Source organism: Pituophis catenifer, unplaced genomic scaffold, assembly GCF_029215685.1.
Source record: "Pituophis catenifer annectens isolate HBS135680 unplaced genomic scaffold, rPitCat1.0.hap2 SCAF_2, whole genome shotgun sequence".
NCBI classification, from domain to species: Eukaryota; Metazoa; Chordata; class Lepidosauria; order Squamata; family Colubridae; genus Pituophis; species Pituophis catenifer.
Genome location: NW_027256882.1, coordinates 232,548,481 through 232,563,120, shown reverse-complemented (window position 1 = coordinate 232,563,120; position 14,640 = coordinate 232,548,481). Strand labels below are relative to the sequence as shown.

Genomic DNA, 14,640 nt, shown 5'->3' with positions numbered 1-14,640 from the left:
ATTACTTTGTAAGTAATTCAAGGCAGCGAACATTCCTAATACTCCTTCCTCCTCCTATTTTCCCCACAACAACAATCCTGTGAGGTGGGTTGGGCTGAGAGAGAGAATGACTGGTCCAAAGTCACCCAATTGGCTTTCATGCCTAAGGCAGGACTAGAGCTACTTCATATGAAGGATAAAAGCATTTGGGACAATTAAGTGAATAGCAAATTAAGAAAATAATGTTTATACTAATGTTATATAATGTTATACAGTTCATTGTATAATGCTAAATAGAGTTCACCTATTTGGAGAAATATCCAAAAATAATAAATTGTATCAATCAAAATGTTAGATGTTTTATTCCCTTTTTATGCTTAATTTTGTTTTGATACAAGTGTACTATATACATTTTGAAATAATTAGAAATATATATATATATGTATATATTTATTCTGTTATAGGAATATGAACATGTTGAAAATACATCTCTTCCATCAAAGGCTATACATAAAAAAGAAAAACGAAAATTTCATCAAGGAAAAGACAAACCTCTCACAGTGTCTTTAAAAGATTTTCAGTCTGATTCTAACATAGGTATGTTTTTATTTTAAATTGTGAACCAGAATAGATGCTCAGAACAGTCCTTAAAATTAGAACTTTTGCCAGGTTGGGGAAACTGATTTATAAGGCAATTAAAAAGAATTGCATTCAGGAAGTTAATGGGAAATACTAAAATTACTGAAAATGCTGTTAGTTGTAAAATATTACATGTTTCACATATTGTATTCATGTAATCAATCATGGCATGTACGTCCCACTTTTTTCCCACTAAGAAACTTTTAACAACTAATAGATTAAGTATAAAAAATGCTGAAACAGTGATAATTGGTGATCATAACACATATGAATTACACACACTGTCTTCTAATTAAGGCCACTTAATTGAATGTAATAAAGAGAGGAAAATGCACTTTGACCCATCCTCCTTGAATGCCCTTCTCCACCTTCTACTGAAAAGCATATAAGAGCATTCCCAAGCTAATTCTGCTGGCATCCCTTTAAAATTCAAGGCAGTAACTCAGTCCTAATCTGAAAGCACCCAGAGAAGCTTGTGGAAAGTACTGTAATATGATATGAACACAGATTCCATGTCGGGGATTATGAACAGGGATTCCATGCCTTGCAGCTTCTAGTTATTCTTCAAAGGCAGCCATATACTACATTGCATATATTACTTGGAGTTGGGAAGATTATGGACAACTGAGGAGACAGTTATTATCATTATTACTTTATGGATCATCATTTAAAGTTTAGAGCAATTGAACCTGAGTGAACCTTCTGTCATCCAGGAGTTCAGAAGTCAGTGCAGAATGTAATCCTTGACCTAGAAAAATGGTTTAGGAAGATATAACAGTTTATGCTTTTGAAAGGTGCCGAGAATTCCTGGCAAATCATCAGGTTGATGATTTCTTTCCATCTAAGGTCATTCCTCAAGATAAAGGCAGTTTATGTTTTAAAAAATTCAGAAACAAAACCTTTTTTTAGCAAATGTCTTTTGGTTTGTGTTGATTGGTAGGGGTAGATGTTGAAGGACATTTAACTTTTAAGAGCTAAGAAAATTAACAGAGATCTTGATGGGAGGGAAGAATCAAATTGATTAATGGATTAGAATTTAAATAAAAACACAAGGATGCTGGAAATTTAGTTGAATTGGAAACATCTTCAGTAGAGGAGGCCAAAATTCTATTTTCTTGAATTCTGGAGTTTTTAACCTCTTGCCCGATGCCCACTCATATTTTCAGTGAAAGTAAGAAAAAGAGATTGGAGACCAAGGTTCAAAACGTCTTTATTTCCTCTACAGTTAGTGTGCAAAAATACTACTCCGGGTACTCTCTAGTATTCCTATTTGTATGGTTAATGTTTAGACTCAAGAAACTGCTAAATCAAGAAACAAGAAATTTAAATTCAGGGTATCTTGTTTTATAATTTTTGTAAATATATGGTATTGATATCTGATTTTGAGGGGGACCTTCAGATTTATTTAAAAATTTTACCTGTGATATTTCTCATGTTTCAGATCATTTACCCAAAAGGCAAGAGGTAAGTTCTTGAGTTTAACATGACATTAATTATTCTAAATGTCTAAGTGACATGCTTTTAATTTTTTGATTGCTATTTTGTATAACTTTTTCAATTATGTATGGCAAGTTACTGCTGAATACTTTCTTTTATATAACAGTCCTGTTCTCAATAGCCCAGAGAAATACTTTATTTCAGCCCAACAAGATGGACTAAACCAGTGGCCCCACAAACTTTTTGGACACCAGGGACCAGTTCCATGGAGAAAGGTTTTTCCGTGGACCAGAGTGGGCATGGTTTCGTGTGCTGCCTGCATCCCGTGTATGGAGCTTTTCTTGTTGGCGCAGCCCTGTTTCTGGCATGCTGCAGCCTGTGCCAGTCCATTGATCAGGAGTTGGGGACCCCTGGACTAGACTAATAAATGAACACTTTATAGGTCCAGATTAATTTTATTGTAACAGCTATGGTAACAGAATCTTGCAAATTTGAATATTCTTCCCCTCTTTCACTTTATCCTCATGTGAACTAGGGAAGGGCTTGTCTGAGATGTTTTCTCACATTATTTTCTTGGCCCAGTCTCAAGCCTTTCTTACCTGACCACTGCCTTGATAGCAGTTCTTCCTCCTGTTGTTCAGGGCCATTCCCTGTACCTCTACAGTTTGATATACAGATAGTCCTCAATTTATGACTACAATTGGGACTGGAATCTCAGTCATTAAGAAGACATCCATTTGATTGCTATGCTCAATGACTGCAATCCAGGTTGTCCCTGCTATCATGTGGGTTGTTGAGCCTTGGGAATAAAGCCTCCCCCCCCCAATCTTGGTCCACTTACGGTATTTTTGCCTTTTTTCCGCAGCTTTAGGCATGCCCAGTCGATGTGGAGCATGGTCTTCCATCAAGGCCACCTCGTACAATCCCACAAGTGGGTTCCATTCTTGTGATCTTTGGAAGGTTGCTTCATCAACTAATGTAATTTGGAGAAGGGACCTTCTGAGCGATCATGAGAAATAATAATTGCCATGTAGTTTCCTAGGGGAGGAAGGCTAGAAAGCTAGTGAATGCTACCATTCTAAAGGCCTGAAATCAGTACGCTGCAGGAATGCACCTCTGAGGCCTAAAACCAAGAATATGTAGTTATTCTTCCTAGTTAAGTTTTTTATGTTTCCACCATAGACAGAGTCTTGCCAGACTAAGTATTTGAATATCTGCATCTATCATATACTCTGTGAACTCTTCACCACTTGTGAACTCTGAACTTTTAGGGAGCAGCTTTCTCTAACACAAAATAACAGGACTGAGCTGTCTCTTATTTATCTGGAATACACCTCCTCTTTCCTGGGAATCCAGCAAACTACATTCCATTATGACCTCAAATATTCCAAACCACATTTTTGTTCAGAGAATGTAGATAACTGAGAATCCAGAAAGATAGGAATTATTTTTTTAAAATGTTCACGGTAAATTAAATGAATAGCAATACAAATTGTTTAGTTCTGTTTCTTATACATTCTTTAGTTTGACTAATGACTGATTAAATATTTTTCTGAATAAATTTGTAATAAAAAATAGGGTTTCTTAAGGTCCAAAATAATAATCCCAAACTCCAGTTAGTTGTTTATCCATTATGCTTGCTCATGCCTTACCTTTCTATTGATTCACCACTACTTTTTTCTTCCTTATTTGAGGGCTGTTTCTTAATAATTATATATGTCTTGTTTACTGGAGGCCACATGCCAAATATTACATAAGCAAACCTTGCTCCATTTGGATTAGGAGTTTTACATCAATATAGCTTGTGAGCAATTCAAGACCTATTTTCAATTCAGTTTTAGAAGACAAACTATGATTGAATTTAATGAGACCTTAAACAAGTCATAGAGGCTTAAAATCATTGGTTAGTTCACTGGTTCATTTCAACAAATTAGAGTTAATGTTAGCTACAGGTAATCCTTGACTAACAACCATTCATTTAATGACATTTCCAAGTTACAGTGGCACTGAAAAAATTACTTATGACCGGTCCTCACACTTACAACCATTGCAGTATCCCCTTGGTCAGACAGTCAAAATTTGAATGCTTGGCAACTAGCATGTATTTATAACAGTTGCAGCATCCCAGGGTCATGTGATCACCATTTGCAGTCTCAACCAGCTTCTGATAAGCAAAGTAATGGGGAACTCTGGATTCACTTAATAGCTGAAGTTATTTGCTTAACAACTGTGGCAAACACGGTCATAAAATTGGGCATGATTCACTTAACCACCACCTTTCCTAGCAATTTAAATTCTGGTCCCAATTGTGGTCATAAGTCAAGGACCACCTGTACTTTTTAGGATATTGGTTCTCAAACAAATCATTACTCCCCCAAAGGAGATCATGAGCAGCTTGGGAGCAGGTGCAAAATTTCTGTTTTGGTTTGAAAGCTGATCAGGCTTAGTATCGTAGCAGCAAAGCAGAAGTGCTGTCAAAATTCACTCTTGTTTTGCCCTGATAAGCCTATAACAAAGCGCAGGGTGAATTTTAAGAGCGGTTCTACCTTGCTTCCACAAATTCATTTTTTCTTTTAGGGGGTCACAGTATAATTTGAGAACTCTTGTTTTAGGTAGCTTATCTAAAATAGATGGAAAGCTATAAAACAACAGAGGACACATACGTGGCTTTAAGGCTTATTACATAGTTCAGCATTACATTCAAATGCAGTTGGACACATTTATCGTATCCTATTATCTAATAGCGTGGGGAATTATTACAACTTGATCAACAGTGACAGTTTATATTTAAATCTATCCATGAGCATAGGATTTCTTGATAAGAATTTATAACTTCTGTTTTGAAATTGATCCATGAGCCTTAAAACAATTATTGTCTAGCTGCTGGGTGGTTTTTGTTAGAAGTTAATTATAGTTTCTTTACAGGAATTGAACTCGCCACATACTCTCTTGAATGATGGCGAATTCTTCAATAGACTGGAAGATGATATGCATAAAATTCTAAATAAAGAAAAAAGAAGGGAGCCTATCACAGATTATGGAATAGATAACAGTACATTTTGTGACCGCACACAGGTATATTTAAGAGGAATTAAATACATATAATATCAGCAGTTTAAGGAGTATAGATGAATTAGAGGAGTCAAAATTGATTATACTAAACAACTCAAAGGAGAAACAGAAGCAGCATAAGACTTGCCAAAAAAATCAGTAAATTTCTTGATATTGGAAAGTATCTGACAAGCAATTACGTCACCTTAAGAATGGGCCATGGTTTTGCTTGTTCTCCTTCTCTTTTCTTCATCTTTGTTTTTATTGTGTCAAATATATAGACAGAATACTGTATCTATTAATCTTACTTAAATTACTCTGGAGCTTTTATATTTCAAGAGCATGATAAAAATATTTTAAATAAATACAAAACAAATTAATAGCTTGTTTGTCATGTTACAGAAAAGTCCACAAATAAAATAGAATTGTTATTTTCATATATCTGGCAATGACAACAAAAGATATTTTAGATGCTCAGGAAAGCTAATGTTAATATTGGTTAGGATATTCTTACTGCCTGGCCAAGTCTGACAGAAGATCAATTTTGAACCTGTCTTAAATTGAACCTGCATATTTGTTCCTTCAAAAACACCTGTCAATAATCTTTCTATATACTAGAAATTTTTGTTCTGTAATCTCTAAGTGAACGAAACAGTATATGATACTGTTTTTTGTTGCAGAAATTTTTCAATCAAGGTACCTCAAATTGGGTAACTTACAGAATGCACCCAAAATCCAGGACCCCTGACTCTAGTGGAATTGATATTTGACAAATTTATTTTGTGAAACATTTGATGACATAAAATTATCATAAAACAAGTTTATGATATAATGCAAAATGTAGTTAAACATTTCTGTGCTGATGTTTGACTGTGCTATATAGTTCAACATGGGCTATTTTCAAGGCAGCTACATCTCTGAATGTGATCCCAACTTTAGTAGTGAGGATAATGCATTAGAAGTTCAGCAATTATTGAAAGCATTGAGGAATATGGTAAGGAAATAATCTCTGAAAAGACGACCCAACAGGTCTCAGGTGGTCCAGTGTGTTACTAAAATTCTGCTGTCTATTGTAACATTCTATGGACAGAAGGCTGCATCTTAGGGCAACAATTTGTGACTCAAGGTACAGGTAGTCCTCAACTTACATATGGTCACTTAGCAACTGCTTGATGTTCCAATGGATCCTGAAAATGGGACTTGACAACCCAGATTCTGTTCTGGAAATTTTTTTTCTGGTTTTGGGCACTTGACAGCTGGACTGCATTTATGGCTATTTGCAACATCCCACAATCACATTATCTAATTTTTTTCTGGTTTTTGCTGATTTCCAGTATTTACTTCTAGTTTCCAGCAAAGACCATCCAATAGCAAACAATGTGTTTGCTTAGTGATCATGATATTTGCTTAAGAACTACCACATTCACTTTACAGTTGCATTTGCTTTACAGCCACTATGTTTGCTTAAGGACCTAGCAAAAAAAGGTAAGCTCGGCTCTGACCCACTTTATGATCGTCATGAATTATGATCAAGATTGTGGGCTCATGTTGAGAACTATCTGTACCTCAAATGAGATAACTTAAAAAGAATGCATCCAAAGTCCAGAATCCATTACTGCATTACATTCAATCCCATTGGATTAAAATTTGGAGGATCTTCAGACCAGTTCTGTTGGCAAAATTGTGGCCATTGCAGCACCTCTGCAGTCATTTCGGTCATATTTTTCGATGCTCCCTACCAACTTTCCCCAAGCGAAGTCAATGGAGAAGCCAGCAGGAAATTGGAAGTTGTTCTCATTGCAACTGCTGTTTTTGTCCACCCTTGGTGATTCTGATTTATCTGGTTAGGTAAGGAAATATCTCTGAAATGATGACCCAGTGAGTTATGGGTTGTCAAGTATACTATTAAAAGTCTCCTGTTTGTCAATTTATAATCTTTAACTAGAGAAAGCAGAGCATCGTAGGGTAACAATTTTTGAATCAATTTACCTCAAATGGCTGAACTTAAAGAATGCATCCAAAATCTGGGATCCATGATTCCTGTGGAATTGAAGTTTGACAAATGTTATAAAACATTTGATGAAATAATAGAAACTTGTCATAAAATATTTCTCTGTCAACTCCTGATGTTTAACTATGCTATACATTTCAACATGGGTTATTTTCAAGATAGATATTTTCCTGAATATTTTCCAGAATTTTTAATAACTTTTCCAGTAAAGCTAGTACATTAGAAGCTCTGTCATTGTCATTGAGGAATCTGGTGAATATCTCTGAAACAATGATTTAAACATTCACAGATTGTCTAGTTACCTCTAAAATTTCCATATAATGGTTAAATTAATACAGAATAATTATCTAGGATTCTGCAAAGTCACAATTTATGGATAACATGTACTAACACAAGCAATCTATTCTTTCCTGTTCTATATCTGTCTGCTAGCATTTCTTGCAAACAAACAAAAATATATTGATTTATTTTTCAACCCTGGATTATTTGATTCTTTGTAAACTAGATTCACAAACTAAGCTTCCTCTTAATTTCAGAATCTCTGTTTAAACAGAGTGAGAAAAGGTATCCTTTCCATGAGCAAAAAGTCAATGCGAGGGCAGGCTACAATCACATAAGTACTGTAAACATGTTACAATAAGACAGAATTTTGCTAATCTGATCAATTCTATTGATATAAGATGTTCTGTTATGATTCTGACATAATAAATGAGGATGTATAGCATCGCTGAGCATATTTCAGCATTTGAAAATGCATTAATTACTAATATTTTATATTTCTCTAACTGATATAAGCCTTAAGTTTATATTCTTTAATTCTTGATTTATAGGGTATTTTTCTAAAAGATGGAAGACTAGAGAGATCAAAATTGGAACTTGAAAAGAAAGATGCAGAAATCCAGCAATTAAAGAGTGTAATCAGTCAATGGGAGGTATGTATTTTCCTGAGAAGCATAATTTATTAACTGTAATTAAAACTTCAGTTGAAAACATGGTGGTTTTTAGTGCTTTTAACATATGTGTCTAAAACTATTGATTAAGTAGGTTACGGTTATTCTAAACATTTTTACTTCTTTAGCAATGAATATATTGTTTTCTCGGGAGTAAATATAACTGGAATATACTGGAATATACTGCTTTGTAAGTGTAAAATTGAATACAGGTAGTCTTTGACTTATGACCAGTATTTTAATGACCATTCACAGTAGGCTTTGGAATGGGTGTTTTACACCCCATAAAACACCTCTGGCCATCATAAAATGTCATGCCAGGCCCCTCCCAGTCACATGGCCACATTTTAGGCACTTGGCAACCAGTTTGCATTTATGACTGGTTGTCAAGTGTCCTGCGATCATATGATAATCATTGCAATCTTCTCTACTGGTTTCCCCCAGAAAGGTAACTTTGAGCCAGTCACTCTCTTTCCGTGCAACTCACAATCACAGTATCATTGTGGGGAAAATAGGAAGAAGGAATATTAGATGTGTTCACTGCCTTAAGTTGTTTATAAAAATAATAAAGGTGGGCAATAAATAAGTAAATCTTGCAGGGAAGGTTGCAAACAGGGGGACATTGGATTTGACATTCGTTTCCTCAGCACTTTGAGGGATTTCCCTCTTCTCCATGCAGTGAGATAAATCCTCTTTCATACTGGAGGAACAAACCTCAAATCCTGTAGGAACACTAGCAGACATCAGCATTCTGAGTCTTTTGGATCATTGGAGTTCAGTATTGTTTTCTCTTCTGTTCCAGATCCTTTCTGAGCCTTCCAGAGAGGAGAGTAAAATGAAAATGCCAGTGGTCTGAAAGGCTCAGAATGCTGGTGTTCAGTAGAGCGCTTTCGCCTAATTTGAGATCCGTTCCTCCTGGATGGAAGAATTTATCTAGAGGGAAAGTCCCTTGGTGGTCTGGAGAAACAGACCTCAAATCTATATCTGAGAGGACCCAGGCCTCTCAGATATAGTGGGAGACCTAGCTGCTTTCCTGCCCTACCACATTCAGGACATCTGGGTCCTCTCCCTGCCTCACTACTCCCTGGAGGTTCGGGACCTCGCCCAGATGACTTGCCAGTGATTGCAACTGCAAGAGCCAGTATGTGGTTGTTAAGCATAGTGATTATGTGGCATCTCACAAACAAGATTCTGGACCCAATTATGGTCATAACTGGAGGACTACCTGTATAGCCCAAATATTCCTTTTTAATACTTGTTTCGAGATTTGTGAATCTACCCAGTCATTTCTCAATCTGTTTTTTTGTTTTCTCAAATATTTTAGTTAAATATTTTAGCATTGCAATGGTAGGAATGTTAATCATTTAAAGAAAAGCAGATAGAAATAATTTATTAAAGGTTTCAATTATATAAGTGTACTATTGGATACAGATAGTCCTCAATTTACAACCTTAATTTGAACCCAGAAGTACGGTCATATTGTTGGGGTCAACTTGACCACGCCCAATTTTACCAGTTTTGCAGTGGTTATTAAGTGAATCTGTGTTTCTTGCCAGAAACCAGAAGTACATGCTGAAAACCAGCAAAAGCCAAAAATTGTCACATAACTGCGGAATGCTACAAATGGCCATATAGGTGAACCAGTTGCTAAGTGCCCAAATGTGAAAAATGTGATTGTATGACTGTGGGTGGATGTGCTGCTCTGAACTTTGAAATCGTAGTGCAAGTATCTTATGGGGAGTCCATCGTATGATTGCTAAGCAACCAGTCGTTAAGCAAGAACTACCTGTATCTTGCAGTGAAAGCTACCTTGAAAATATTCCAGCTCTTCCCTGGATAACCTACAGCCTAATGTGAAGAAGAGGAAACATGCTGAATTTCTAGATTATTCTTATGATTAACAGATTTTCTGTGTCATACATGTTACATTGCAATCAAGGGTCAGCATTTCAAGGCAATAATAGATATATGTCTTTCTCCTTGTCCTTTGTTTCATTACTAGATCCTATCTTTGGACTTTTTTCCTAAATTGAACTTTTTAAATGTGCAATTATATTTATTTTCTGAAACTCATAGATTGCAGAATGAATTTACAATTTCAAAGTTATAATCCTCAATGCATTTAACAGAAGTGAACTAACAGCTAATACTCTTATGTTGAAACAAACTTGGTGAAATATATCACTTGTATTAACTATTTTTTTAAAAAAAATATTCAGGCAAAATACAAGGAAGTAAAAGCACGAAATGCACAGCTACTGAAAATGCTTCAAGAAGGTGAAAGTAAGTACTGCTATATGTTTTCAAATTTTTCATTTTTTTAAAAGAACTGGTACAATCACTCAACTATCTGGAAACAGTTTAGGAAAATACTGAGAAAAATAGTTCTATTCTACCGATATGTATTCTATTATCTTAGAGCAGATCTATGCAATCTTATGATCTCTTAAACTTAGTGCAGGCCACCATCTTTCTTTTTTAGCTTGCCAGGGATGGCATACCATTCTACTCCATTTTTGAAGATGTGGAAAATAGATTTAACATTTTCTCTGTTTGACTTTATAGTGAAAGATAAAGCTGAAATCCTCCTTCAGGTTGATGAATCTCAGAGTATTAAGAATGAGTTAACTTTACAGGTAAATATTTCAGTGGCTTTCTTGATATATTGTTGTAAATTATCAAGTCAGAATAATTGTTGGAAGAATTCTGAGGAAGTTCTATTCATAGAATAGGACCTTCCCACTTAAACTGCAATCAAGCAAACACTATTCTTGAGGGCCAGGAAGTGTAAGATCCTTAAAAACAACATGTTCTTTTGTGAAGACAGCATCTGTTCAGTTCACGAGGCCTGCCCTGGGCCTCTCCTACCCCTTGAGGTACCTCATGTCCACTTTCCACCCCACTGGGTACCACTCCCTTGGGCCTTCTGTCCCCTGTCATAGAATCAGCATATTCTATTACAGAAACTGAACCAATGCATCATATTCTAGAAATCAGGAAAGTATATGTCCTGCCTTAGGCATGAAAAGGTGACTTTAGGCCAGTCACACACACTCAGGACAACCCACTTTGCAAAGTTGTTGTTGTGGGAAAAATAGGAGACCGGAGATTAGATATGTTCACTACCTTAAATTATCTATATGAGATTTCGTTTCTCTGACTTTTTCTGAAGATAGCCTTTGGGAAGAAGAACCGGCTGATCTGCCACATGGTCTTTCTATACAGAGGTCGCATGGTGCTGTCCCAAGAACAGGTGCCATTTTGAGAGTGGCAGAGACTGCTTTGTGTCATTGTGACTGCTCCTAAATAGCGCCCACTTCTAGGATAGTACCACACGGCCTCTGTTTATGAAGACCATGGGGAAGATCAGCTAGTCAGTGAAGCGAAGCCTCATATAGGTAATATAAGGTAATGAAAATATGTAATATCCAGCAATATTTTCCCCACAGCAACAATTGCAAGGTACCGTAGGTTGGCCTGGGAGAGAGTGAGTCACCTAATCAACTTTCATGCTTAAGAGAGGACTTACATTTTCCGAGTATGAGGTGGTAGAAACTGCTTCAGTTCCTGTAATAGAATATGTCTATTGAATCCTTGTAGAAAAATACTGACATAAAAATAATTTGCAATTATAATTCCAGGGAATTTTCAAAATTCTGTTTCAATTGCTATCATAGATGGTTTAAATTGTGAAATCATTTTCTTGAACAGTTACCAACAAGGAATTAGATCTAATGTTTAACAACACAAAATATTATTTTCCCCTAGTGTTTGTCCCATTTGATTACAAAATTTTGCACTGTTTTGCACTGTTCTTATTTACTCCACACTGCAAAACAATCAATGCTAATTGTCACAAGAGGTTTTACATTTCAGCCAGTTTGTTGCACAGCCTAACTCTGGTATAGGATTAAGAAGGAGTGACTGGCCCAAGGTCACCAAGCTGGTTTCTGTGCCTAAGAAAAGACTAAAACCTGTCTTCCCATTCCTAATGCACTGCCTGAACCACCAAAGCATACCACTCTCTAAGCTCAATTTGTAAAATAATAAAAGCAAATTATATTTTTCACTCTAATAGAATATATGTCATCCTGTTTAAAATATAACTTTAATTAAAAATGTAAAATTTGTTTTAATAAATCTGTTTTAGAGTAACTATTTGACTTTCTTTAAGGTTGCCAGTCTTCATGCTGCATTGGAACAAGAAAGATCTAAAGTGAAAATACTGCAAGCCGAATTAACAAGATACCAGGTAATATTTAACTACATAATAAAACTAAATAATAGTACAAGCTGTTAAAAACCAATTTTTTTATTCCTTTTTTCAGTTGCAATTTCTTACTCTACTGAAATGCTTCTCTGATGGATTGGAAATTGCTGAACTACAGGGAATAGAAAGAATATAAGAATTATTATAGAATAGATTATTCTAAACATGGATAAGCATCCCAGTCCAAGCTATTTCTGGCTTTCGACTTCTGAGGCTCAATAAGATAAAGGGCGTCTTCTCTTCAATTACCCCATACATGCCTATTTCCCCCTGCCATCTCTGCCCTTTTGTCCACCTTGCAGCCTCTGCTGGCCTAGCCGCCCTCCACTCCACTCCACTCCACTCCACTCCACTCCACTAGCCCTATCATTCTGCTGATCTTGCCATCCTGTGCACCGCTCACTGTGCTACCTTCCTGGGTTTGCCACAGTGGTGAAATCCGAACCGGTTTGCTACTGGTTCGCTGGCCGCGCATGCGCACCAAATGTGTGCTGTGCGCACACATGTGCATGCGCAGTATGTGCCAAAAGGAGGCTTGGGAAAGTAAGTAGAAGCAGGGGGGATCAGCTGTGGCGCGCAATTTAGCTTCTCTAGAAAGCAGGATTTCCTGCTTTCTGGCAAAGCTAAACCCCGCTACACAGCTGATCATCGGAAATACCGGTTCAGAAGAACTGGTAACTCTTTTTAACTACCAGTTCAACCAAACCAGTAGATTATTTTTTACTACCGGTTTGCCCGAACCGGTAGTTTTTATCACTACCGGTTTGCGCGAACCAGTAGCATTTCACCTCTGGTTTGCCACCATGTACTCTGCTGGTCATTCCAGGCTGCCAGTCTTGTCTGCCCTGTGCTCACCAGCCTTGCCATCCTGTGCTCAGCCCACGCACTTTAGAGAATGGCAGCCATACCTTTCTCTTGAGGATTTAGAAGGCCTCAGAAGTCTGTCAAAACTTTGGGAATACAGTGCACAATATTTTAAAAATAGGAAAAGAGACCTCAGGAAGAAGGCCCGGCTGCTGTTTTTCATAGGACTAGGCCAGGTGCCCCTCATCAATAGTAGGTGGAACAGTAGGTGGAAGGAAACAGAGCTAGGAAGTATTGGCCAATGAGTACAGCGTGAATGCAGGAGCAGCGGAGCACAAAGCAGCACACAGAGCCATTGGAACACAGAGCAGCATGACCAGCAGGATATGGGAGTATCTGGGGCTGTGAAGCTAGATAGTTAACTGTAGCACAGGACTTGAGATGGCAATCCTTGGCAATGGTGGGGTTGAAGTAGAGAGGTCAGTAGCTGCCACCTGAAACTGCTAAACTAGGGCAGGGCTGTCAAAACACGTGGCTTGAGGGCCAAATGTGTGACATGCTGGCCACGCCCATGCCCGGTTTAGCGAAGGGGGAAAAAAGTTGCAATACATCACTCGTGATGACACGAGTTTGATATCCCTGGCCTAGGGCTTCTACTTCAACCCCATGCTACTGCCATCAAGGAATGCTATTGTGCACAGTGGTCCAAAGAGCAGAGATAGATGGGTGACAATAGTTGAATAGATCCTGCAGTTGTCAATGCAGGTGAGCTGTTAAGTGCTTGAATTTTGATCAAATGTTTACAGCGGGCACTGCAACAGCTATAACTTTGGGAGACGGCTGTAAGCACCATTCGTTCAATGCTACCATAACTTTGAACAGTCACTGAACAAATTGTCTTAATTTGAGGACTATCTGTATCTTGAACTTCACTTGATTGAATTTTTATTACAAAGGTCAGCAGCTGAGAAGAGGGTTTTTTAAGAGAGAATTTCCTTTTTTAGTATGCTTTTGTGAGAATAGCAGTACCTGTTGGTGCTGTACAGACGTTTTAAAAAACACATTGTATTTTCTTCTCCTTCTCCTCTCCCTCCCATTATTAATTCAATATCCCTTCATTTCTGTTTTTTCAGGGTGGAAGAAAAGGGAAGAGAAACTCAGAATCTGACCAGGGCAGATGATTTCCTTTATACTAAATTCAGAGCCAAAAAGAGGAATATTGATCTTCAGGGTTTTGCAGAAATGTATATTTATACTACTGCTTAACTATGCAGGTTTTGGGGGGCGGGGAGGGGGAGATGAGGGGTAGTGATTAAAGTTTAATTAACTAACAGTTAATTCAATATACTGCTATTCTGGTTTAAAGTTGGAAATGAATTACATTAATGCTCTGTGTTCTAATGCTGCAGATCTAGTTTTTCATCAATCAAAAAATTGTCATTTTTATTATTCTAGTATGTATAATTTCATTGAAAAATAAATAATAGTTAATAGCTCTT

The 14,640-nt window shown here is 37.0% G+C and overlaps 1 protein-coding gene across 2 annotated transcripts in view; it reads left to right on the top strand.

Moving 5' to 3' along the window:
- Positions 1-14,640, top strand: part of GKAP1 (G kinase anchoring protein 1) — a 26,542-nt gene extending 11,902 nt beyond the window's left edge. Inside the window, exons 5-12 of one of the 2 annotated variants that reach the window (XM_070938660.1) lie at positions 444-576; positions 2,060-2,082; positions 4,981-5,130; positions 7,948-8,049; positions 10,287-10,350; positions 10,633-10,703; positions 12,242-12,319; positions 14,275-14,640. In XM_070938660.1, coding sequence (XP_070794761.1) covers positions 444-576; positions 2,060-2,082; positions 4,981-5,130; positions 7,948-8,049; positions 10,287-10,350; positions 10,633-10,703; positions 12,242-12,319; positions 14,275-14,322 — 669 coding nt within the window. In that variant the 3' untranslated portion in view covers positions 14,323-14,640. The remainder of the gene's footprint in view (positions 1-443; positions 577-2,059; positions 2,083-4,980; positions 5,131-7,947; positions 8,050-10,286; positions 10,351-10,632; positions 10,704-12,241; positions 12,320-14,274) is intronic. The other variant, XM_070938661.1, reaches the window with a different exon arrangement.